At 39.5% G+C, this 24,207-nt stretch overlaps 1 protein-coding gene across 1 annotated transcript in view; it reads left to right on the forward strand.

The window, feature by feature from the left end:
- LOC118006348 (sperm flagellar protein 2-like) overlaps positions 1 to 24,207 on the forward strand; it is a 167,350-nt gene that overhangs the window by 99,103 nt on the left and 44,040 nt on the right. The window contains exons 21-25 of the mRNA XM_034998971.1: positions 3,922 to 4,049; positions 4,133 to 4,271; positions 8,612 to 8,749; positions 13,386 to 13,537; positions 17,716 to 17,896. Coding sequence (XP_034854862.1) covers positions 3,922 to 4,049; positions 4,133 to 4,271; positions 8,612 to 8,749; positions 13,386 to 13,537; positions 17,716 to 17,896 — 738 coding nt within the window. The remainder of the gene's footprint in view (positions 1 to 3,921; positions 4,050 to 4,132; positions 4,272 to 8,611; positions 8,750 to 13,385; positions 13,538 to 17,715; positions 17,897 to 24,207) is intronic.

Here is a 24,207-nt window from a genome sequence, read left to right on the forward strand (position 1 = left end):
ATAAAAGAACAGGTCACTGTCTGGCCTGAGAACTTTAAATAGGTATGCCAGAATAAGGTGAACTCTGGGAACTCCCTTCAGTTCTTTGTTCTCTGACAACTGCAAAGCCCAGTCTCCACGTAGGCAAAGCTGGTTGCTTCAATAGATAAATCATCTTAAGAAAATCACCAAGAATGGTCTTTCCTTTCACACTTTTTTCAAAGACAAATTGCTCTATAAAAGATGCAGCCCCTTTTTTTTTTCACTGCAATCCTCAGTGAATTCTTACTCTTATGAACTCTGAGCACTGACTGCTTGGGCCAGGCATTTGAGACCAATGATGAATTTCAGTGGTTGTGCTGTTGCTGTTATTATTGATCTTTCCTAGGGAAATGTCTTATATCCCCAATTAGATTATAACCTCTTTGAAAGAGGGTAAGAACATGTGGGATAATTGACTGTATTCAATACAGAATCAAACACAACATAGATTCTTGATGAAGCTCTAATGATTTAATTAATTTACATTGATAAGGAAGCTAGAACAGAAAATGTTTGAAAATGACAACATTAAATGATACAATTGTAGATGAGTGTAATATCACTCAGCCAAACGAAGCTACTTATTGAAATAAATACATTAAAAAAACTTGTCATAGAATCGGGATATAGAAATGGTTGTTGGGAAGTAGATAAAACTAAAATGATATTATTTGGCAGGGTTGGGGAGTAAGAGACAAAAATATTGAAATTTAATCCTTAAATCCAAACCTTGAAGCTCATGAGAGAAATAAATACATAGAGGACAAGAAGGAAATAGAGGGCAGAAGTGAAAAAATAAACGTTAACCCTGAGGTTTGGCACCAGCTCCCATGTAGATCTTCTAGCAGTCAGGATTCTGGCAGAAAACAGATGATAATTTAAGGAGAGTTGAATAAAGGATCAAAAATAAGGGCACATATAAGGATTTGATTATTACCCCCAAACAAGGGGTAGCTGGGAGCCATATGGCCTCTAGGCCTGAAAGGGTGGGGAAAAGGAGCAGATGCTTGGAAGCCAAGAGGACCTCTGTGTGGAGAGGGCCATCTGGCAGGAGCGGAGGCCTTCAGCAGAGGGATGTAGCCACCCACAGTGACACAGCAGAGGGGAGTGGGGAAATACAGGACCAGACCTCATGTTCTTCTTGCTCTCCCATCTCTTGCCCAGAAGATGGAGGGTAAGGTTGTTTCCTGAAGTAGTTCACATAAGTTAGCCTTCCAGGGCACTGAGCAGCCCGAAGAATGAAGGATAGGAACTTGGTCTGTAGGAACAATGGGAAGATATGCAGCACAGACCTCTACCTCTAATAACCTAAGTGAAACCATGTGGAGAACACATTTTGCTACAACTGGAAGTAGTCTAGAGCCTAGAAACAAAGCAGCCACATGATCCTCTCTAGTCCTTTTCCCACCCTAAGGTTCTCACCCTTTGGCAGGTAAGCTGTAGAGCTTACCTGTCGAAGAAGAAAGACAGATGCCCAGTTAAATTTGAATTTTAGATTATCAATGAATTTAAGTGGGCTTCCTATAATTTATCTGGTAACCCCAGTTCCAGGCCATCCAAGGACCCCATATCTACCTCCCTCAGTAGGCATGTGGACAGAGAAAGAGAGGAAGGGGGAGAGGAGAAGAAGAAGGGGAGAAGGGAAGGTAGATTGAGAGAGAGAGAGAGGTTGAAGAGATTGAGAGAGATTGCTTTCAGATCTGGCTCTTCCAGGTGGAAGCAGCAGCCAAGTTCCAGAAGAACCTGGGTCCTACCCCCTTTGTCAGCCAGAAGGAGGGGTGCAGAGAGAACTGAGAAGGCAGTCAGAGTGAGAGATCTTTGTTTTTCAGCTTCTGAAGTTTTGGAGCATATTTGCTTTGGCTACTGATTTCCTATTATACTCAGTCTTACCCAATGAAAAGAAGACTATTTAATTGGAAAGTATAGATCTGAACATCTAGTCATATCACATAAGTTCAAGTGCCCAGACCCAGAAAAAATTATATCCTAGAGACTGGAAGAACCTATAGATTTGAAATTATCAACAACTCATAGAAATCACAGAGGATATGGGAGATTCCAGAAGACCAGATATAGGAAAATACCTAAATGTTTAATAAAATGCTGATGGGATTTAATAACATACAGACCAATACTCCAAACATTAAACCCTGACACAATTTGAGAGAAAATATTAAAAGTCTGACTTCTGAGCATGTATAAACTACAAAAATGATCACCCAGAGCCCACATAGTTTCACTAAGTCCTGCTGAACTGGCCCATTCCTTTTCCTTGACAGCAAGGTTGACTAGATGGATCAGGGAAGTACCATAAACTTTGTATATCTTGAGTTCAAAATAGTATTGGACAACTTCTCATGAAGTTCTTATAAACAAATGAGATCTGTGAGCAGGGTGTTAATTCAATTAGGTCTATTCCTAGGTGGTAACTCTCTATGCACAAAGTGTGAATTAATGGATTAAAGTCATCCAGGAGGGAGGTGGAGTAATGGGGCTTATTTAAAATGGTCTTTAGCACCATTCTGGGTATCATGAAAAAGTAGAAACCAGAGGCAGGAACCAGGGGGGAAAAAAGGTGTCAAAATAATGTCAGAGGAGCATTAAAGGAACCGTAGGCGTTTAAACTAGATAAATGAATACTTCAAATGTGTCTGGACATTAAATTATAGACTTTTAGAACTAGATGGAGCCAGCCAGTCTCCTAAAAATTTAACTAATGATAAAATTGGGTTCAGGTGAGTCTACGTAGTAAAATTTATTGAAGGCCTGTTACGTGCAAATGCTGTACTAGATGCTGAGCCTAACAAAACAAGTTTCATCCTGAATCCCAGCCTACCTCTCCCCATTGTCTTCCAATATCTGAGAGGCTGTCACAGGGAAGACTGTTATGAATGTAGTCTCCCCTTCTCCAAAGGGCACAGCTAGGGCTGGGAAGTGGGAACTACAGGAAGGCAAACTGCTGCTCAACACAAGGGAGACTTTTACAGTAACATAGTTGTGTGACACTGGAGGGCCTGCCCTGAAAGGTATCAGTGAGGTCCACGGAGGGATCATTCATCGCTAGTATTTAGCATATCTGAATTGGAAAGGAGATTAGCCAAATAACCTCTCAGGTCTCCATGTGTAATTCCCTGAGTAAATAAATGCACAGCCAATGAGGGAATATTTAGTACAGAGAATTTATATTGAATATAATATGTATCTTCAATTTTATTTCATTTTGATTATTTCTTAGTTTTGGTTATTTATTTGTATCATCAAAGATAACCTAAAGAAACTTTCTAATTTTCATGGTACACACAGCAAAGATAAAACCACTTGGGCAAATTCAGAGAAATGACTCATCACCACCCTGACATGAACACTAGATATTGTCCATGATAGGCAGTTTTCCAACTTAGACAAAATATGACATCTATTTATTCATTCAATAAATATTTCTTGGACACCTATTATGTCCCAGACGCTGTGGTGATTATAGGAAAAATGGTAGAGTGGTGACTAAAACAACCATTGTTCTCATTGTTCTTTATGAGACTGATATTCTAGAGGTGAATATGGACAAATGAACAAGCAGTTGCCATTAATGTCATCCCTACTATACTAGCAGAAAGTACAGGGGCTGAGATAGAACTCTGGAATGTCAGGAGGTGACCTTCAAGACTTTTTGGATCAGGGAAGAATTTCTGGAAGAAATTTATCTGAACTGAGACATGAAGAAGTATTTGGAATAGAAATTAGTTGGGGGAGAAAAGAAAAGGAGGGGCAAGAAGTTTCACAGAGAATGCATTAGATAGTTCCATCTGCATCTTGTTCTTCTTGCTTAGTATTGCTCTTTTGACTCAATTAGTCAGAATTGTCACTTTGAAATGATTAATTTTATGCTTTACCATTTAACAGGAAATACCTTCCTTTTTAGTACCTTACTGGGAACTAATAGAAAATTCCTATATAAACTCCATCAAAACAGTACTCAGGCATCTGAGAGAAGAACAGCATTCTGTGATTTCTTACTTATATGAAGTTAGGTAAGTAATGTTTCCAAAGTCAGAATTCTGTAGTCTATAGGCATGTCATGTGAGCTCCATCTCATTCTCTTACTGCCTTACAGAACAAATTTCCAGCATTTTCTGCGGCGTCCAGATCACAAACAAGATTTTGTATCTCAATGGCAGGCTGATTTCAATGCTCTTCCTGATGACCTGTGGGATGATGAGGAAACAAAGTCTGAACTACACCAAAGAGTAAATGTAAGGAAATCTGCGACCTGCTGCACCAGGGTCTCCACACGAGAATATTGTACTGCAGAACCCTAACTCATTCCCTTTTTCTTCCATGAGGTGTGAGGGTGAGGAGGGAAATGGTTTGAACACTTAATCTGCCAACTTCCCAGAGCAATGGCTCTTCCAAACTTCAGTTGAGACTCATGTTCTCAAAATGATAACATGGTGGACAACACTTCCAGAAAGAGGAGCCAAGTCCAGCAAAGCAAGAGCATTCTTGGCATCTGTTTTGTAGACCCCTAACCCCTTTGTTTGGCATTGTAACTATCTCCATGCCTGGCATTAAGCACATACCTACCTTGAGTGCGGTCATATGGTTGGATGATGTCAGGGAGAAGGGGAATGAGGGAACTTCATGGAAAACCTAAAGGGCTGCCAATATTGAATCGATCCTTTGAGGGAAGGTACCAAATCTTATACATCTTTGTATGTCCAGCAGGCACAGTGCCTGGCCCTTAATAGGCAGATTTTCATAAATTCATAAGTGGAATATATGACCCTGATGTTTTAGAAAAGGACTTCTGAAGTCCAGGAAGCCTGATTTCAATTAGGAAGTTAAAAACATTGAACTTTTTAGAAATATCAATTCAGTCAATAAAGTAGAGAAGCTTCTAATAAAAATAGTCAAGGAAAGACGAAAAACTTCAGGTAGAAACTTGGATAGATCCCATTGTTTTTGACTTTAGTATTTTCATTATAATTAATTACCAAATAGTGTCTAATTGCCTTATTGATATTGTCACTGACCACATAATTATTTTTAAAATGTTTTGTTTCATTTCCCAGTGACAAATTTTGTTATTGCTTTAAATTTTGTCCCTTGCTTCTAATTTTGTTGCATTGTGATCTGAGAATTAGGTATTTAGAGTTTTGACTTATTTAAGTAATTTCAATAATATTTTAAATTTATCTAAATTTTTCAGTTGCCTTAAACATAGAAAATTTTTGTTGATATTCCATGGGTGCTAGAAAATAGCATATAGTCTCTATTTAGAAGGTTCAATAAGTTTAGGCCAAATCAACCTTGTTAATGTCATTAGAATGCTTTTTAGCAGTGGATTCTCAGCAAGAGTATATTGTAGGGAAACTTAAGTAGTTTTCGAAAATCAACCTGCCTTTGCTTCCAGCCCTATGTCCAAACTCAGGTTTAGGATGGGCCCCATATATCACTTTCATTTTTTTTTAAAGATTTTATTTATTTATTTGAGAGAGAGAGAATGAGAGACAGAGAGCATGAGAGGGAGGAGGGTCAGAGGGAGAAGCAGACTCCCTGCCGAGCAGGGAGCCCGATGCGGGACTCGATCCCAGGACTCCAGGATCATGACCTGAGCCGAAGGCAGTCGCTCAACCAACTGAGCCACCCAGGCGCCCCTATCACTTTCATTTTTTAAAGTGTCATAGAAACAATTACCCTTTTGTTACATTTTTATATCTACATAATCTTGCAAAAACTATTGAAATAATTACCCTTTTGTTACATTTTTATACCTACATAATCTTGCAAAAACTAATGGAAGTAAGTTAAAAATCCCTATGATGGTTACATTTCTATCCATTTGCCTTGCTTTATAGATTTTAATAGATTTAGTAGATTGCTTTACAGACTTAATGTAGCAGCAGTAAAGCTAACCTGAACATGTACGTGCTGGCACTGTCTTCCTGCATCCTCAAGACAGCCCTCTGAGGTGGGAACTAGTAATATTCCCATTTTATGGATGACAAAATATGGTGAAGTAAGTGTCAGATCTGGAATCTGACCCCACACCACCACACTCCCTGGCCCATGCCCGGAACCATTCATTAAGCTGCTTTTCTGAAGCAGCGTTATTTGACATGTGAAGAAACGTGTCAAGCTATTTCTTCATGGTCTCCTATACTCTTTAGAGTATAAAATAACCATCTTTGCACCAAAGTATTTCTTTTGTGTTGAATTCTACTGTATCTGATATTAATACTGTGAACCTTGCTTTATTTCTTATTTGTGTTTGTCTTGTATAAGTTTTGACTTTTGACATTTTTTTGTCATTTTGTTTTATGTGAGACTCTAGTAAACACCATATAAATTGAATTTGGGCTTTTGACCCAACAGAAAACCTTTGAAACTTTTGTAAAAGTGTTCATTTTTAAAGATTTTTGTCTGCACAACCTTCACAATTAATAGCCATGAGTTTTTCTTCAATACAGCCCACTCTTCAATACAACCCACTCAGGAATATATAATAATTCCCTAATTCTTGTCAAATGAAATGTGACAACCAGCCATGCCTCTGGGTAAGCCCAGACCCTCTCTATGCTTGGTCAATGTCCTTTTTCTTGTCTTATTTCATTCCACTTCTGAGAAGTTAATGGAGAGGTTCTGCTATTGCATTGTCCCCACTCTGCCATCAGAAATCTGAACCACAGAGATGCTAGTACTTGCCAAGGCCTCACAGTGAGGCAGAAACAAAAAGAAAACTCTTCGGGCGCCTGGGTGGCTCAGTCGTTAAGTGTCTGCCTTCGGCTCAGGTCATGATCCCCGGGGTCCTGGGATTGAGTCCCACATCGGGCTCCCTGCTCGGCGGGAAGCCTGCTTCTCCCTCTCCCACTCCCCCTGCTTGTGTTCCTGCTCTCACTATCTCTCTCTGTCAAATAAATAAATAAAATCTTTAAAAAAAAAAAAAGAAAACTCTTCTACCTCTCAAAAATGTACAAATGCTTGGTAAGCACAAACCAGTATGCATTGAATATCTGCTAGAGCATTTGTGGAAAGATATCAAGGTCAGCTCTATAATAATGGTGTTTTGTGCTGATACTTAGCATAGGACTATAAAAATGGCTGTAATATTTTCATTTTTACGTGCAGTTCCCTGAAGGTAACAAATCAAAATGCTAAGAGTCCCATTAATACAATATCACAGAAAAAGAACCCACTGTGGGCACTAGAATGAAACTGCTTGCATTAAGATTCCTGGCTCCACCACACTGAAACCACAGCCAAGTGACTTAACCTCTCTGGGCATCAATTTTCTCACCAGAATTTACCTCCTGGTTATTGTGGGGATTAGCGAGGTAATCCATGTAAAGCACTTAGCACAATGCCCAACACATAATAATGTTTGATAAATTATTATTTTGAAACCTGTCACATTTTAATTGACTGTATGCATTTCATTAATGGGATATTTTATTAAACAGATATTTTATTGCATGGATAACACGATATTCTTATAAGATTATAATAGTTTTTATTAATCAAGGAATTACTGTATGCTAAATACTATGCTAAGTGCTTTATATACATAAGCTAATATATTCTATATGGCACATCCAAAAGGTAAGTTACAGATAAAGTAACTGAGACCTGAAATAGTGGTGTAGATTACTCAAGAGCACGGCTCATCTCCTGGATCCACGACCTACTTATTGTGTGCCTTCAGGAAGATAACCTTTCTGTGACTTCTCTGCAAAATGAACATTATAATATATTACCTCAGGTTGTTGTGAGGCATTAAATGAGTTGATAGAAGTACAGTGACTTACGTTCTGATACACTGATGCATGTAGAAAGACCTCAGTACATGGTAGCTATTGTTAGTTTTGTTATATAAATGGCAGAGCTGGGATTTTAAAAGATTTTTCTTACTGCTAGCTCTTTAGTACAAAGCTAATTTTTGGACAATCTTATTAAGCTCAGACAGCACTTCTTGGTGAATGACATGTTCCACTCATGATTAGTGAACAAGCCTATGCCCTTGGATTAAATACAGCTGCATATTTCTTCCACCAACAATACGCCATTTCCCCATAAATTCCCTGAAAGGACTTATTTATTTATTTATTTGTTTGTTTATTTAGAGAGCAGATTGGGATGGGCAGAGAAAGAATAAGCAGGCTCCACACCCAGTGCAGAGCCCAATGAGGGGTTTGATCTCACAACCTGAGATCATGACCTGAGCTGAAATCAAGAGTCCGATGCTTAACTGACTGAGCCACCCAGGCACTCCAGGAGTTTTTCAACTAAACAAATTTTCTGAGAAAGGATTAGAATACTACATAAAACATAGCCATCCATAAATAAAGTGAACTGCAGTGGATTTGTGCTAGACGTGGGCATATGATTTGGTGAGCTGGTCTTATAAAGTAAAGGCCTGGCATAGAGTAGAAGCAAAATAAATATTTATTGAGTGAAGGAATAAAATGCATGAGTGCATTAGGTCTAATTTTCTTTGGAGACATTTTTAAGACAGGCAAAGGATTCTAGTTTTATTACACTGAGGTAATTTGAGCCACAATTGTAAAGTGTAACAGTGATGTTTCTTTCTGCTCAGGATTTACGAGACCGTCTGTGGGACATCTGTGATGCTCGGAAGGAAGAAGCAGAGCAGGAGCGTCAGGATATCATTAACGAGAGCTGGTTGCAGGACTCAATCGGAATAACGATGAACCATTTCTTCTCATTAATGCAGGTAAGAGAAGCCCATCAACAACACAGGCTCTTGCCTCCACAGCTACATCCCGTCCCTCCCTTTACAACTCCTTTGGGAGGATGAGGGGCCTCTTCAGGCTCATTTTACTCACAGCACTCTGCCTGGCCTGAGCTGCAACTTGCTGAGGAATTTAGCTGAACTAAATAATTTTAGCCCGGGCCAAACAAACACTAGAACTGGTAGCATCCTGGGGCGCCTGGGTGGCTCAGTCGCTTAAGCGTCCAATCTTGACCTCAGCTCAGATCTTGATCTCAGGGTTGTGAGTTCAAACCCCATGAAGCTGGGCATAGAGCCTACTTAAAAAAAGCAAAACCGAAAACAATAACAGAAACTGGCAGCTTCCCAAGCAACCACCAACCAGCTTTGTTTCCAGGTGGCTTAGAACTGTGGAGAGGGACAAGATCTCGAGATGCTGTCTTATACTGGTTGTTACCTCATCATCCTCTCACAATGGACACCCAAAGTGGCCAGCAAAAGCCCAGGAAAGCAGCTCTGCCATAAAGCATGGGCTAGGTCAATGTCAGCAGGCATCTGATTCCAGAAAAAGGCTTATGTCAGGATTGGGAAAAAAAAAAAAAAAAAAAAAAAAACCATTCACCAGAACAACCTCATTAACTTATATTTGCAGCCTGTTAAATAAAAATTGCACTAGACGAGATAAGAAGATAGCGATTGCTCTTATTCCAAGACTATTGTCAACAGTAGGAAAAAGAGCACAGGCCAGGTCTGGATATCCAGCATTGCCAAGAAAAAGAGCTAGAGTTTGAGAGCTGGGGTGTAGTGGGCATCAGAAGCCATCTGTGCTTGCTGATTGGCTTTGCCTGAAGGAAAAATAAACATTCTCCTATCTTCACCTAGTTTTAACACTGGGAGCAAGGTACCCTTGAGGAGCAAGTTAGGCTCCTCCCCTCCCAGAGGAACTGGCAGCTAGAGGTATGATCTTCCTTGATGTTTACTTTTCAAAGGGATGGTGCCCAGATACTTGGGAAAGACAGTTTTGAGTTCTAAAACTGGCAAGAAGCTTTTAAAAAGATTTACATCTCAGGGGTGCCTGGTGGTTCAGTCAGTTAAGTGTCTGCCTTTGGCTCAGGTTGTGATCTCAGGGTCCTGGGATTGAGCCCCATGTTGTCGGGCTCCCTGCTCAGGGGGAGTATGTTTCTCCTTCTCCCTCTGCCCTGCCCATGTTCTCTCTCTCATAAATAAAATCTTTAGGAAAAAAAGATTTACATGTAAATGGACAGAGCAAAGATTTACAATGACAAATTTTGTAAAGTAAATTAGAAAAGGGCAGTCAGGCACCTAGAGTTAGGAAGAAGAGTATCTAAAGTTTAGCCAAGCTGAGGGGAACAGTAAGCTTGTGTTAGCCAAGCTGTGTCTACATGAGTATTTTTTCCTAAGAGCATAGCAGTGAGGGTAGAGAATAGAAAAGGGTACATTTCTAGTCCTCAACCGATTGATTTACATGAGGAGATAATGTGGGAGTGCAGGATATTTAGCTGACAATCCGAGTTAGCGCACGGTAGATGTTCAATAAAGGCTCACTCAACCAACGACCATGAATGCTGATACTTCCAACCTTCAGAGGGACAAGCCCGTGGTACAGGGGCAGGTTGGACCACTGGAGGCCTGAAAAGTGAGCAGAAAGCTGAGACCCAAGAGCAGCCTCACTGACTACCAGCTCTGGGATCCAGGTGTGGGTTGTACAAAGGATTAAAGTGAGCAGCCAAGCAGCCTAAGCCACACCGGGTAGCATTCCTGGGGCACTGGTTTGGGCAAAGAGAGATTGACTGTTGGAACAGGTGTGTCAGAAGCTTCTGGCAGAAATAACTGAAATCCAGTAGTGAAGGCAAAGGGAATAGAGAATTTTTGTGAATCATTTCTCATTAGTCCGAGCAGTACATGCCTCTTTGGGGAATGGTAGAACTCTCACATACTAGATGGAAGGCTCTCGTCCTAAAAAGTGAATCCACATCTAAAATCAACAAGGAGGAAAGAAGAGAAAGGACAGGGCAGCAAATAAGAGCTGCTCTTTGTTAATTCCTTACTCCTTCCTCTGTATGTGCCAGGCACTGCTCGAAGGACTTTCATGTATCTTACATTAGACCTTCACAACAACCCTGTGCTGTGACTTCTGTTATAATCCTTCAGCATTGTTCAAATAGTTGAAGGCCCGCCACGTGAAACAGCAAAGAACCTCATTCTGCACTGATCGATAGGACGTTACAAAAACTGAAGATGGAAATTACAGGAAGCGGATTTCAGTTCAATAAATGCAGAAAGAATCCAATGATTAGAACCATCCAACAAATAACAGACTTTTGAAGCAACTGAGCTGCTTATAAGCAGAATGTTTGCACATGTTTATGGAATGGAGGGCTAGGGGAAAGAATCTTTATGAAAGTCTTCAAGGCCTGCAATACTGGGTCACAGACAACTAGATAAGCATTTCCCAAAGTGGGATCCATGGGACACTAGTTTTACACAGTGGTCCACAGAAAAGGACTCAGTGATCAAGTGAAATTGGGAAGTACTGCATACTCTGTGCTTCCCTTTCCCTGGGAGATTGACAAGTATATTAACATATTAGGACATCAAGATGCCCTGCCATTAAGAAACCTTTTTGATATGTTAATCTAGCATTTCTGAAACTATTTGACATTGCAAAGTTTTTGGGTTTTTTTACCCCCAAGAGGGTACTCATTAACAGCTCACAGGACAAGTTTTCTACCCAATAAATTTTAGAAAATACTATGCTTGATGATTTTCTAACGTCCCCTTCAAAACTAGGATTCTGTCTCTAAGCATGACAAGTGAAAACACTTACTGTCACAATGTGAGATTTGTCCATGTAGGAATATCTTAAAACTTAATTTGGTTGCTCTGCAAGAAAAGAAAAATGTTTAGTTTTCCTAATCATTTCAAAATGCTAGTTTGAAAAGTTACTTAAATGTATATTTATGTTTAAAATCCAAATATTTAAAACATGTTTTATAATTTAAAACAATATATGAATGGTCATTTTATTTTATACTATAGATTCAATTTAACCAAGTGAACTTTTTCCTGTTTCAGTCATTTGCCTAGAAAAGTTTAACAATGTACAAGACAGCTTTTCAGGAGCAATGTGGTTTACCCTTTTTTGTATCAAAAACGAACTTATTGAAACTGTTTTTGTCTTCTGTTGTCAACTACAATGCAAAAGCATTTATTTATTCTAGACTGTGAATACGGTAGTACAAGACTATTTCTGGATGTTTTATGAAATAAATAGTAACATTACTTGCCCGATAAATATTGGGATCCCTTCATAAATATCCTTGGGTTAGGGTCAGCGAAGGGCTTTGAACACTAGGTCAGGTTTGTTCTTTTTGGGAAAAAATGCTTTCTATAATTAACTATATATCATGGAATGCTTCTGCAGAAGAGCTTCAGTCTCTAGGCCCTCAGGCACTGGTTTAAGTAGCCCCACTCGCCAAAGCGAAGTCTGGAAGTCATGTTCACACCACCAAAGAGGAGCATGGATGTGCCAACTGATCTGACACCTAATGGGAGAATGGGTTGGCAGACTCATGGTGCATTTGGCACTCACGATGCACACATGTCCTCATTCCTGCAAAGGGGGTAGCCTGGCTGGCAGGGAGTCCCTTGTGAATGACTGATGCTCCACTTATTGCCAGTTCCTCTGTGTCCTCCATTTCCCCCAAGGCACTACTGGCAATGCCAACAGACGGGGTTTGCTGTGAGCATGGAGGAGTGATCTCCCTAGTACGCGTTATTGAGCAAGAGTGGAAACTGTGAAAAGAGAACTGACCATTGCCTTTGCCTTACCTTGTCATTTCTCCACAACTAGGTTAAATAGTCCTAGAGGACCAAAACCTAGTCTTACTTTGTACTTCAGTTTTTTTGTATTTGTATCTGTACCCATATTTGTATTTCGTATTTGTATATATCATATTTTTGGCATCTCCCAAATCGATTAACTTGTTACCTCTGGTAGAAGACATTCACATGTTTGTTAATGTATTAGTTGATTGGATACAGGACACAGGAATTCTTAATGTCCTAATAATGAATAATATGTACTACTTTGGACATCATACTTACTGTAATCTTTTGTCACAAGGTCAAGAGGCATAGAAACTCCACCTTGTTGAGTGGAATCATACTCAATGAGTACAGAAAACACAAAGTCACCAGTTATCTTTCATTGTTATATATGCCTTTAGATATATATATATAAGATATATGCCTTTGGATATATGCCTATAGCCAATTCTTTCTCTTTTTTTTAAGATTTTATTTATTTATTTGACAGAGAGAGACACAGCAAGAGAGGGAACACAAACAGGGGTGGTGGGAGAGGGAGAAGCAGGCTTCCGCGGAGCAGGGAGCCCAATGCGGGGCTCAATCCCAGGACCCTGGGATCACGACCTGATCCGAAGGCAGACACTTAATGACTGAGCCACCCAGGTGCCCCTAGCCAATTCTTTCTTAATTTCCAGAAAATTGATTTCAACTGAAATACTTTAAAATAGTGCTTACAGAACTTATGGGGGAAATTGTAAAGATCAGCTTGTTCTTTCTTGGGTATTAACATTCTTATTTGCTATTAAAGGCAGAACTGAACCGTTTCCAAGATACAAAGAGACTCCTTCAAGATTATTATAGGGGAATGGAAGGCAAAATCCCAGTTGATGACATTAAGAGATTTACTCGAGTCCCATTGGTCCAACTGGATGGTAGAGACATTTTGGAGAGCCAGCTTCGGTAAGAAAGGTTATCATGTTGCACTATAATTGGTTTGAGCATAAAACTTTATGATTTTAAGTTGAATACCTAATAAAAACCAAACTCCTGTATCTGCAAATCCAAAATCCAAAAAAAAGCTCCAAAAAGTGAAAACTTTTCTACGTTCAACTTAAGATGACTGATATGCATTATTATCCAAATGATGATGACTATTTACACACTTGGCTGCAGAGGTATAGTGTGTTTTATTATGAAGAGCTTCCAACAGACTCTGCTGGGGATATTAGGGAATATATAGAGTATATAAATTGTGAATTCTGAAAAACTTTTGGCTCAAGAGTTTTCAGCAAGGAATCATGAATCTCTACCACTTTTATGAAAGGTCCCAAGCACTTGTGTGTGTGTGTGTGACATGTAAATGAAAATGGAAGGAGTTGTGAGTCTTCTTTTATAGGTAAGGAAATTGAAAAACAGTAAAGGTTCAGTCATATGTGATTATGACTTCATGAGGTAAAAGACTTGTCAATAGTCTAACATCAAATTCCCATCAGAGCAAGAAAATAATTAGATTTTCAACCAAACATTTCTGTGCAATACAAAAGTTTGCAAATAATTGCATTTATAGACTCAGTGGTGGGGACAGGGAAAGGGCAAGATCCCAAACCCAGAGAAGCTATGAACAGATAGAAAAATGTCTTTAAGAAATAGGGAGTGGGTGGGGCACCTGGGTGGCTCAGTAAGTTAAGTGTCTGCCTTCGGCTCAGGTTATGGTCCCGGGGTCCTGGAATCTAGCCCCACATTGGGCTCCCTACTCCGCGGGAAGCCTGCTTCTCCCTCTCTACTCCCTCTGCTTGTGTTCCCTCTCTCACTGTGTCTCTCTCTGTCAAATAAATAAATAAAATCTTAAAAAAAAAAAAAGAAATAGGGAGTGGGAGTGGTGGTGATTCCTGTGATGTGGGTGGGTCCCAACTCTAAAACATTAAGAGAGCAAAAAGTAAGAATAAAGTAACAAAAAGAAAACTCAAAATCCTTGAAATTAAATGAATTAATTAAAAATAAATTAATAAAACAGCATTAAGAATTAAAGTAATATTTTCTCATGACCAGTAAGGAGGTCATGAGAAAACAAGAATCTACAAATATGAAGAGGGGAAAAAGAAAGAAGCTAGCTTTAAAAAAATAATATGCAAGCTGAACATTAAGTTTAAATCTCCAAAGATATGAAATATGTATTGGAGATTGAAAGCAGTATATGTACTTTATTGGACAAGTGTGCTCAAGTCAATGCAGACAGCACAAATGGCAAGAAGTAAATGTGGTATCGTGAATATGTTTTGAAGACAGATCTGGTTTCAATCTTGGGTGTTATTTGCTAGTTGTATGTGAGTAAATTAGAACAATTTATTTTGGGAGGAAAATCACCCCAACTCTCTTAAGCCTTGGTTTTCTTATCTATAAAGTAGGGTGGTTGTGAAGATTACAGAAAATGAAATCCTCAGAGCACTGAGTACCATGTCTGGGGATCAGAAGACTTGAGATCAAGTCTCAATAACTCTCAATATTACACAACCTTTAATGCATATTATGACAGTAACCTACATGCAGTATTTTCTACTCTTATATATTTTAATTTTTTTTAAATTTAAATTCAATTAATTAACATATAATATGTTATTGCTTTCAGAGGTAGACATCAGTGATTCATCAGTCTTATATAATACCCAGTGGTCATTACATCACGTGCCCTTCTTAATGTCCATCACCCAATTACCCCATCCCTCCACCCCCCTCCCCTCCAGCAACCCTCAGTTTGTTTCCTATGATTAAGAGTCTCTTATGGTTTGTCTCCCTCTCTGGGTTCATCTTGTTTTATTTTTTCCTCTCTTCCCCTATGATCCTCTGTTTCTTAAATTCCACAGTATTTTAATTGTGAGTATTGCATGTACTTGCTTTGCTTTATCCTCCCTATACCAAAAAGGATTTGAGATGACCTGAACACAATAGGATATACATGAGATCCGAGACCCACTTTTTCTCTCTCTAGATTTCCTCTATGTAGTCTCACTGTGTCCCCATAATGCCCATGTGTAAGCAAGAAAACACAAGAAGGAAAGTACCGTCTTCTGGATACAAATACAAGAGAAATGTTTAAGTCAGCAAGCTACTGAAAAAGAACTTTGAAACTGAAAACAATAAAAAATTCCAAAGGCAATATGAACCGTCAGAGCCATTAAAAGAGGCCAAATTTCAATGTCTACAGTAGCAGTGCATTCTGTTCTTAGCACAAAATAGCAAGTCAGGCATATTGGGGAAGCTATTAAAGTTGGTTAGCAGAATGAAACAGGGAAAAGAACAGCCAGTTCTTATTGTCTGCAAAACAACTGGGTACCAATCTCAACCTCAAATCACTGCTATGAGTATCTACCGAAACTCTCAATCAATGTACAACCAACCAACTAATCAGCTACAGTCTCTTTAAAATATATAAGGGAAACAAGCATCCTGTTAAGCATTTCCACATAGCTGTCTACTTTATTCCTGTAAAAACAACAACAACGGCAGCAGCATAATAGTAACTAATAATTGGTTGATAATTGGCAATTACTAAGAATTAGTAATAATAGTAAAAGTAGCAGTTGCATATTTGTATTATTTGAGGAAAGGAGCTTCAGAAAGTCAAGTGACATGCCCCAATGCATATCTATTGATAGTGGCAGAGGTAGCTGGACCAGAAATTTTTCCAGGGAAATGAAGTCTAACCCCAAATTTTATTTCTAAATGATATGCCACCACTCCTCTCCTCCAAAGCAAGGTGTTGGGAATGCATGTTGTACTGTATTAAACATTTAGAGATGATCACACAACCTTTACCTTGTTAGACACATGAATCTCAGTGTCTCAGGGACTGACATTGAGCATTACTTGATTATTAAAATGTAAGTTGTCCTTGTGGGTAGATGTGTATGAAGAACCTCAGCGCATTGTCTTTATAGGCACAGTGCGTTGTCAGAATGCCAAGTCCTGGAAGAATCAGAGCCAAATTCAAGAAACCATGTCTAGTGCTTCAAAACAAGACCAAGCTAACTGTTTGCTGGAGTTCACAATCAGCTTTCTGGGTCACCAATCTGTTCCCCAGCAGCTTGAGTCTGCCAGACCAAATGCTTGATCCTACTACGGCTTCTGACTCTCCTCAAGTTTCAGCAAAGGAATCCTTGGACCTTCTCTCTCCTCATTCCATGCCCAACTGAGGACGCTTTGCCCTTTGGATCACTAAAGTGGATCCAAGTCATAATAAACATTCTGCCCTGGGGCTCTCTTCCCGCTTCTCATAGCATTTGAGATTTGAGAGTCCTTCAGGGATAGAATGTTCCCAGGGGCAGCTCTAAAATTTCTACATAAGGGCAACAATATGGCTGAAAGAAGGGAGAGCGAGAGCTTACCTCTGTGTTCCCATACTTTACAAAGCAAAGAGAAAGCTTCATCATCCATACTCTAAACTGGGGAGGGCTGTTGGATTTCTCCCCCACCCACCACAGGATTCCCCCTTGCAGTCCTCACATTTGTCATATCTTGCTTTTTCACTGTCCACTTCGGGAAGCCAAATGATGCTAGTCATCTTAAAGGAGTGGTGCCCAGTTTTATTTGATTTGCTTTTTCATGACTGATTTGTTCCTTGTCAGAAGCTGATGCCCTGGATACATTTCAAAATTGCATTTCTTCAAGATTCCCATTGTTTCATTTCCCTCCTCGTAATCAACAAGAATTAAACCTAAAAATTATGTTTTGTTACTATGTGTCTCTAGTTTACTCTTGTTAATAAGACTGTAAAAATTTGAATACAGTCTTTTTTTTTTTTAAGAGAGGGGGTTGGGGGAGGGGCAGAGGGAGAGAGAGAATCTTAATCAAAGCAGGATCCACTCCCAGCATGGAGCCCAACGTGGGGCTCAATCTCATGACCTGGAGATCATGACCTGAGTCAAAATCAAGAATCAGTCACTTAACTGACTGAGCCACCCAGGTGCCCCCGGATACCATCTTTTATAGTCTTTTCTTCATTTGAAGAGTTCTTCCAGGACAACTTTGAAAATTGAGGTTAAAGCAAGATAACAAAATTCCCAAAGTAACATGTCATAAAAATATAATTCTGTTAAATGAAATACTTATATTTCCTTTTTATTTGTTTGTTTTTTTCAAAGAATTCCTCTAATTTCTCGAATATCCATATCCCCGGATTCAGCTATGTCCAAACCAAAAACAAAGGCCATACTGAAGGGCAAGATCGATTACTCACTGGAAACTGTTGAGGCAAACTTTGAGGCAGATGAGAAGTTGCTAATGGACACCTGGCAGCAGGCTTCTTTAGCAATATCTCACATGGTAAGCAGTGCTTGTTACTACATTTTCACTAAGTACCAACATTGGTAATATGCTATGAGTAGAAAATTTACACAATGTTGTATAAATTTATACCTTCAGGAATTTTTTTGTTTTGTTTTGTTTTCTGAAAGAAATAAGAAATGAAACAATTCAGTCAGCAAGTAGATGAGCTTAAGAATGGAGTAAACCAACATGTAGATTATTTTTTGTGCTGGGCCAAGGTTCCAAGTGCAGGGGCCAAAAGGTCCGTCAGGAAAAGTCAATGATGTGGGTCAAGTATAATGCAATAAGGGAGGGATGAGGCTGTGGCCAAGTGGAAATCATACTCCTAAAGAGGTATGTGCTACATCACCCTGACCAAATTTACCATTTAAGAATGAGGCCCAGTATGGCCAGATTTTACAATTTTCCAAGAAAAGCCAGAAATTCAGATTTATATGTGAAACCTACTGATTTTAGCATGTTAGAAATGAAATCAAATTTGTAAAACTTTACAGAGCCAAGAAAAACACGCATCTGGCCTTGTAGGCCTCTAGTTTGCATAAGTCACCTGTGGGGTAAGTACTCTCCTCTTTACCATGGAAAACGAGGATCCAGAAATGTTAAAAATTTTTACCAAGGTCACTTAGCAGGTTAAGTGTCAAAAAGGATATTTGAACCTAGGACTATATGAGTTCAAAGTTCATGTTCTTTTCAGCTTCACTGGGAAGCGAAGGGACGGTGATAGTCTCTGCCTCTAAGGGGCCTGCACCAAATCAAAAGAGAAGGGAAGAGCACACAGATAACTCTAATGTAAGGAGAAACTCCCCCCTGGACAGAAGGTTCACGCAGAGTTTAGCTTGGATGACCACTGTTCCCTCACCTTCCAGTCCTGTGTACCCAAGGTGGTTCTCTGTTCATTCTGTGCCAGGCCTTCTTTGAGTTTCCCCGAAATATCCCATCCAAACAGGAAGCAGTGTCCACCTTCCCAAAGACCTTATGGAAGAGGCAGAAGAGGAGCTTACCGCAGGGTCTTAGAGCGAGGAGGTGACACTTCTGACTGGGTGTTTTCCAAATCCCTTCCTGGCCACTCTGCCTCCAGGGTTCTTTTCTCTGGTTCATCCCACAGCAACCTCAGTGTTCTGTTCTCCCTTTCTGTTCTCCCTCTCTTCCTGTTGCTCTTCCTTCTTTTGTTTCTCCCTCTCAAAAGTGACTGTAGATTTTTTTTTTTAAGATTTTATTTATTTATTTGAGAGAGAGAGAGAAAGCACGTACATAGGGGGAGTGAGAGGGAGAAGTGGACTCCCCACTGAGTGGAGGGCCCAATGCAGAGCTTGATCCCAGGACCCTGAGATCATGACCTGAGCTGAAGACAAACGCTTAACTGACTGAGCCACCCAGGCGCCCCTCTCAAAAGTGTTTGTAGATGCCTTTCATTGTCTTGCTTCTACTATAAAAAATGTTAGTGTGAATTTTGACACATCTAAGAAAAGTGCATGAAGTATAACTGCAGGGCTCGATGAACACACCTAAAGTTACTGCCGAAACCAGCACACGGGAGAAATGGGAAAGGTCCGGAACCTACCAAGTCCTTGCCCCTTCCCAGTCCCAACCCCTGCATCCCTACAACACGGACCTTCCGCCTGCCTTTTGACTAACCATTGCCTTGATATTCATAAGTTTTATCACCCAAGTCTATAGCTCTAAACAGTATAGTTAACTTTGCTTGCTTTCGAACTTTAAATACATGGACTCATACCTTTTGTTTCTTTGTGTTTTCTTTTGCTCAACATTACATATGAGATTCATTATATGTTGAGTGGAGCTGTAATCTGTCCCTTTTTGTTGTTGTATATTGTTTCATTATGTAAATCTATCACAGTTTATTGAACTAGTCTGCTACTAATACACATTTGGGCTTCCAGTTTGTGCCATTATGGATACCCTCGCTGTGAACATTCTTGTACTTGTCCATGGCTGCACTTCTGCACACACAGCCATTGGATATATGGCTAAGAGTGGTAGCTATCTTCAATGTCAGTTGATGATACTATACATAATACTTCAGTTTGCATAAGTAATACCAGATTCTTCCCCCATTCACTGCAGTATCATCTTTGTCATAAAGTAGGTGACCACATATCATAAATTCTGTTGCATTCCTCTATTTTTCCATCTTGTACCAAAACTGCATAATGTCATATCACTTATTTGTTATCTAGCTGAGCAAATCTTCCCATCTTGTCATCTGTCCAGAGCATTTTGGCTCTTGGCTCTTTGCCTTTCCATATAAATTTTCAAATCAGCTTGTCAAAATTTACAAAAGTGTTGGCCATAGACTTTTTTTAGATGATATTTATCAGAATATGGAAGTTTCTTTTCATTTCTAGCTTACCATGAGGGTTTTTCATTAATATATTAACAAATGTTTTTCTGCATCTATTGAGATTGTCATATAATTTTTTTTCTGTTTTCTATCAATGTGAAATATCATATTGGTCCATTTTCTAATATTAAACTTACATCACATCCCTGAAATAAGTCCAATATTATAATTAAACATCATCCTTCTTACATATTGCTGGCTTTGTTTTGCTAATAATTTGCTTAGGCTTTTTGAATCTCTGTTCATGAGTGAGAAAATCCTAAAATTTGTTTTTCTCATACTGTCCTTGTCAACTTTTAACATCCACGTAATACTAGACTCATAAATCAAGTCAGGATATGTTTCTTCTCTTTCTATTTAGAAGAGTTTGAGGAAGTTGGAATTATTTCCTCTTGAAATGTTTAGTAGCATTCACCAAGAAGCCATCTGGGCCTGGTGAACTAAACCTTTTCTTACTAGGAGGTAGTCTTCTTTATTTATAATGTTTTTTTGGAAATGATACTTTTGAATATTGTTTACATGTTATATCCTTGTTCATCCTCTTATTTTTTAGCCTTTCTATATCTTTTCTTGCTTGCTTTCTCCCCCCCTACTTACTTTTAGAAGTAGTGCATTCTATTACTGTTCTCTTAGTGGTTACCGTAGGAATTACACCATAAATTGTGAACCTATCAAAGTCTAAATATTATTTAGTCAGTAATTCATGTGTTATTCCTAGAGTAACCACTAAGTGAATTAGTGTGTGTTACTTCCAAACTAATATAGGGAAAATGAATAAATTTAAAATATTAAGTCCAAAATAAGAAAAGAGGACAGAACAAGATTTAGGACAAACAATATAAGTCGAAAGCACATAATAAGACAGTAGATGTATACCCCAAAAATACTGATAGCTACTTTATAAGGGCAAAATGATCCAGATAAAGAAAAGGGATTGATTTATTTTGTTAAAAAAGCATATGATGCCTATAAGAACACAGAAATGATCTTCTGTTATTGACCAGAGAGGAGAATAAGGTAGTGTGATGACCTCCAGTAGCCACCGTGGAATCCTAAACCCTTGGCCCAGAGGCTCAGTGCTCCCCATCGTGCTGGTACCAACTCATCAAACCTTCTCATAAAGCAACTAGATATTGCTTCCTACATATTCCCTCGGCATTAACAATTTCCATGCCTCGGCTAATGTCATCTTTCTCTCCTAAAATACATTCCTCCTTCCTTCTATTTGATTAAACTATATACTTCATATAAGTCTTCAGAGCCAGTTCCTGCTTTGATTCCTGACTACTTGGTGACCTGCTTGAAGCCCTTGCCTTCTCTGATCATGTGCTCTTCCAATCCCTGCAGCAGTATTATCTCCCCAAGCATCCTAGGTGATTGTAATGTTTATCTCATTCTTTTCCTAAACATTTCACTGGATTCTAAGACTTTTTATACACCCTACACCTAGCATCACGCCCACATCTAATATGATGCTAAGCGCTCAGCACAGTCTGACGTGGGACTGCTGCCCGACCAATGATGCTGATGTTACTACTGATGATGATGGCAATGACCATGGTGATCACTGAAAGATTACAACTACCAAGCACCAGAGAGTGGGAAACCAGAGCTAGGAGTTTGGGGGGGGAGAGAAGGGAATTATTATTCTTATTGAGCTACATAAAGTAATTTGCAAGTTTTACAAATCCCATTAGAATTGCCTAGGGGAGATGACATTGTAGAATATTACATTATTAGAAAGAGCAGCGTACAGCACAAAGAGCACTGGCTACCCCTCTTGGTTAAATTGTGTGATTTTATGGAAATGACTTAGCCTCTTCCAGTCTTCAATTCCTTATCTGTAACATGGGAGACATTCCACATACCTTTCCTCTAGTGAACGGTTGAAAGATCCAGTGAAATAATGTATACCAAAGAAATTATAATAGATAATGTAATATATATAATATTATATATAGTTATATATAATATATAATATAATAGATAATGGAAATTGTAACTATAATAGATGATGACATTAAAAAAATTTATTCACAATTGTACTATTTTCCTTGTGGAATTTAAAAACCACATAGAGAGTCACCTGGGTGGCTCAGTCGGTTAAGCATCTGCCTTCGTCTCGGGTCATGATCCCAGGATCCTGGGATCCAGCCCCATATCCAGCCCCTGCTCAGCGGGGAGCCTGCTTCTCCCTCTCTCCCTTGCTTGTTCTCTCTCTCTCTCTCAAATAAATAAATAAAATCTTTAAAAAATAAAATAACATAGGAAGCAAGGGAGAAAAGTTAAGTACTAATCTAATTAGTATTCCTAATAATTATATTTGAGTCCTGCTTTTATGTCTCCAATAGACTTTTATGACCTTGATGTCACATGACCTTAAGGGAATTTTAAGTTTCCAGTGAGACAGACATGCTTGGGCAAACCATTGCAGGGAAAAACAGTGCAAGCGGGGATTAGAGCAACTGAAAGGAGAGTGCTTTAACATGGGCTTTTTTCTACACAGCAGTCTCACCAACAGCTACCCGTTTAGTGTGTGATGTTAATTTTTAGAAAAACTTTCCTCTAATTAGCAGGTATGCAATGATTTCAAAGAAACAAGTCATAGTTAACGCCCACAATGTCAAGACATTATTTCTAGAGTTTCTTCAGGCTTACAGGTAGATCGCTCAATGTATTGCGAATAATGTTAATTTTTGAAAGAGACACAGAGGTCTCTGAGGGAAGTGGACCAAAAATATGCAGATGATGATTATCATCATCACCACCACCACCACCACCACCACTACCACAAAGTTGTTTATAAAGGAGAAAAATCCAATTTTAAAGGAAATTGCTAACTTACGGTGCTTTGCAAAAACAGATTCAAAAGTGAATTGCTTGCAATTTAGGCGGGGTGGGGGGGGATGTTAACAAGTCTGTTTTCAGCTTTACCAAGAATTTTAAAGTACAGTAGATAGCATGAAATCCATTTTTATGGCTTAAGGGCATCTGATTAAAACCACATACATACGCTCACACAAAACTGGCTTGTTCTCTGAAACCTTTTCTGTATTTCTCCAAAGTTCCACTGATCTTAAAGAAACTGTGGGTATGTTCCATGGAATATGATTATTTTAAAAGAAATTCCATCTATTAATAATCATTTCCTGGTTCCATAGTTCCATAGTCCCCTGTGAGCATAGAAGGTGCTAAAAGCCGCTCGAAGCCCATTTGGAGGGTGGAACACTAAACATTCATAGAACAGTCAGGGACAGTTACATGCTGAGCCCCGGGGTATGAAGTTTGCAAGAATTTGGGGAGAGCAGGAATTGGCTGGTGTATCCCACCAAGACTAAGCATCTTTCAGGGGAGAGCTTGTGCCTTATTCATCTTTCTGTTCACCTCCATCCAACTTCCTCTTTCTCCTCCGAGCCCCTCACCCAGTCCTCCCCAGAAATAACGTCAGGCTTGGACACAGTAAGCACTTCAATAAATGAATTCTCATGACCCCCATTTCTTTACCAGTTGCTTTATTGAGATTTTAAGGGATTCGACCAGATGTTGCTCCTCCCTCCTCAGGGTGTGCAGGTTTTCTTTCTCCCTTTTGGGAGTCTTTTCTAAGCTCTCATTTCTTGGGGCTACACCCCTAAGTGCTCTTCACCTTTCCTGGGACAGTTGGACTTATTTTGGAAGGTCTGGCCTTTGAAACTGCAGGCATGGCCCCAGTGGCACGAGAACTCAAGACAAGGTTTCCCTGCTGCCTGAAGCACAGAGTCCTGGAGGAGGGAGGGAGGGGTCCCAACCACACCCCACCCTCCCGACTCCTCAGCTATGATGGGGTGGCCCCGCAACTCCTCTCTCACACCAGGACATTCCATTTGTGCGAGTGAAAGGAGGGGGTTGATGAGATGGCGGGAAGCTACAAGTCCCCTGAGTAGAGGAAGCTGACAAGATGAGCTTAGTC

The sequence above is a fragment of the Mirounga leonina genome, unplaced genomic scaffold (genome assembly GCF_011800145.1).
Source record: "Mirounga leonina isolate KUSES-001 unplaced genomic scaffold, KU_Mleo_1.0 Mir_96, whole genome shotgun sequence".
In the NCBI taxonomy this organism is placed as follows: domain Eukaryota; kingdom Metazoa; phylum Chordata; class Mammalia; order Carnivora; family Phocidae; genus Mirounga; species Mirounga leonina.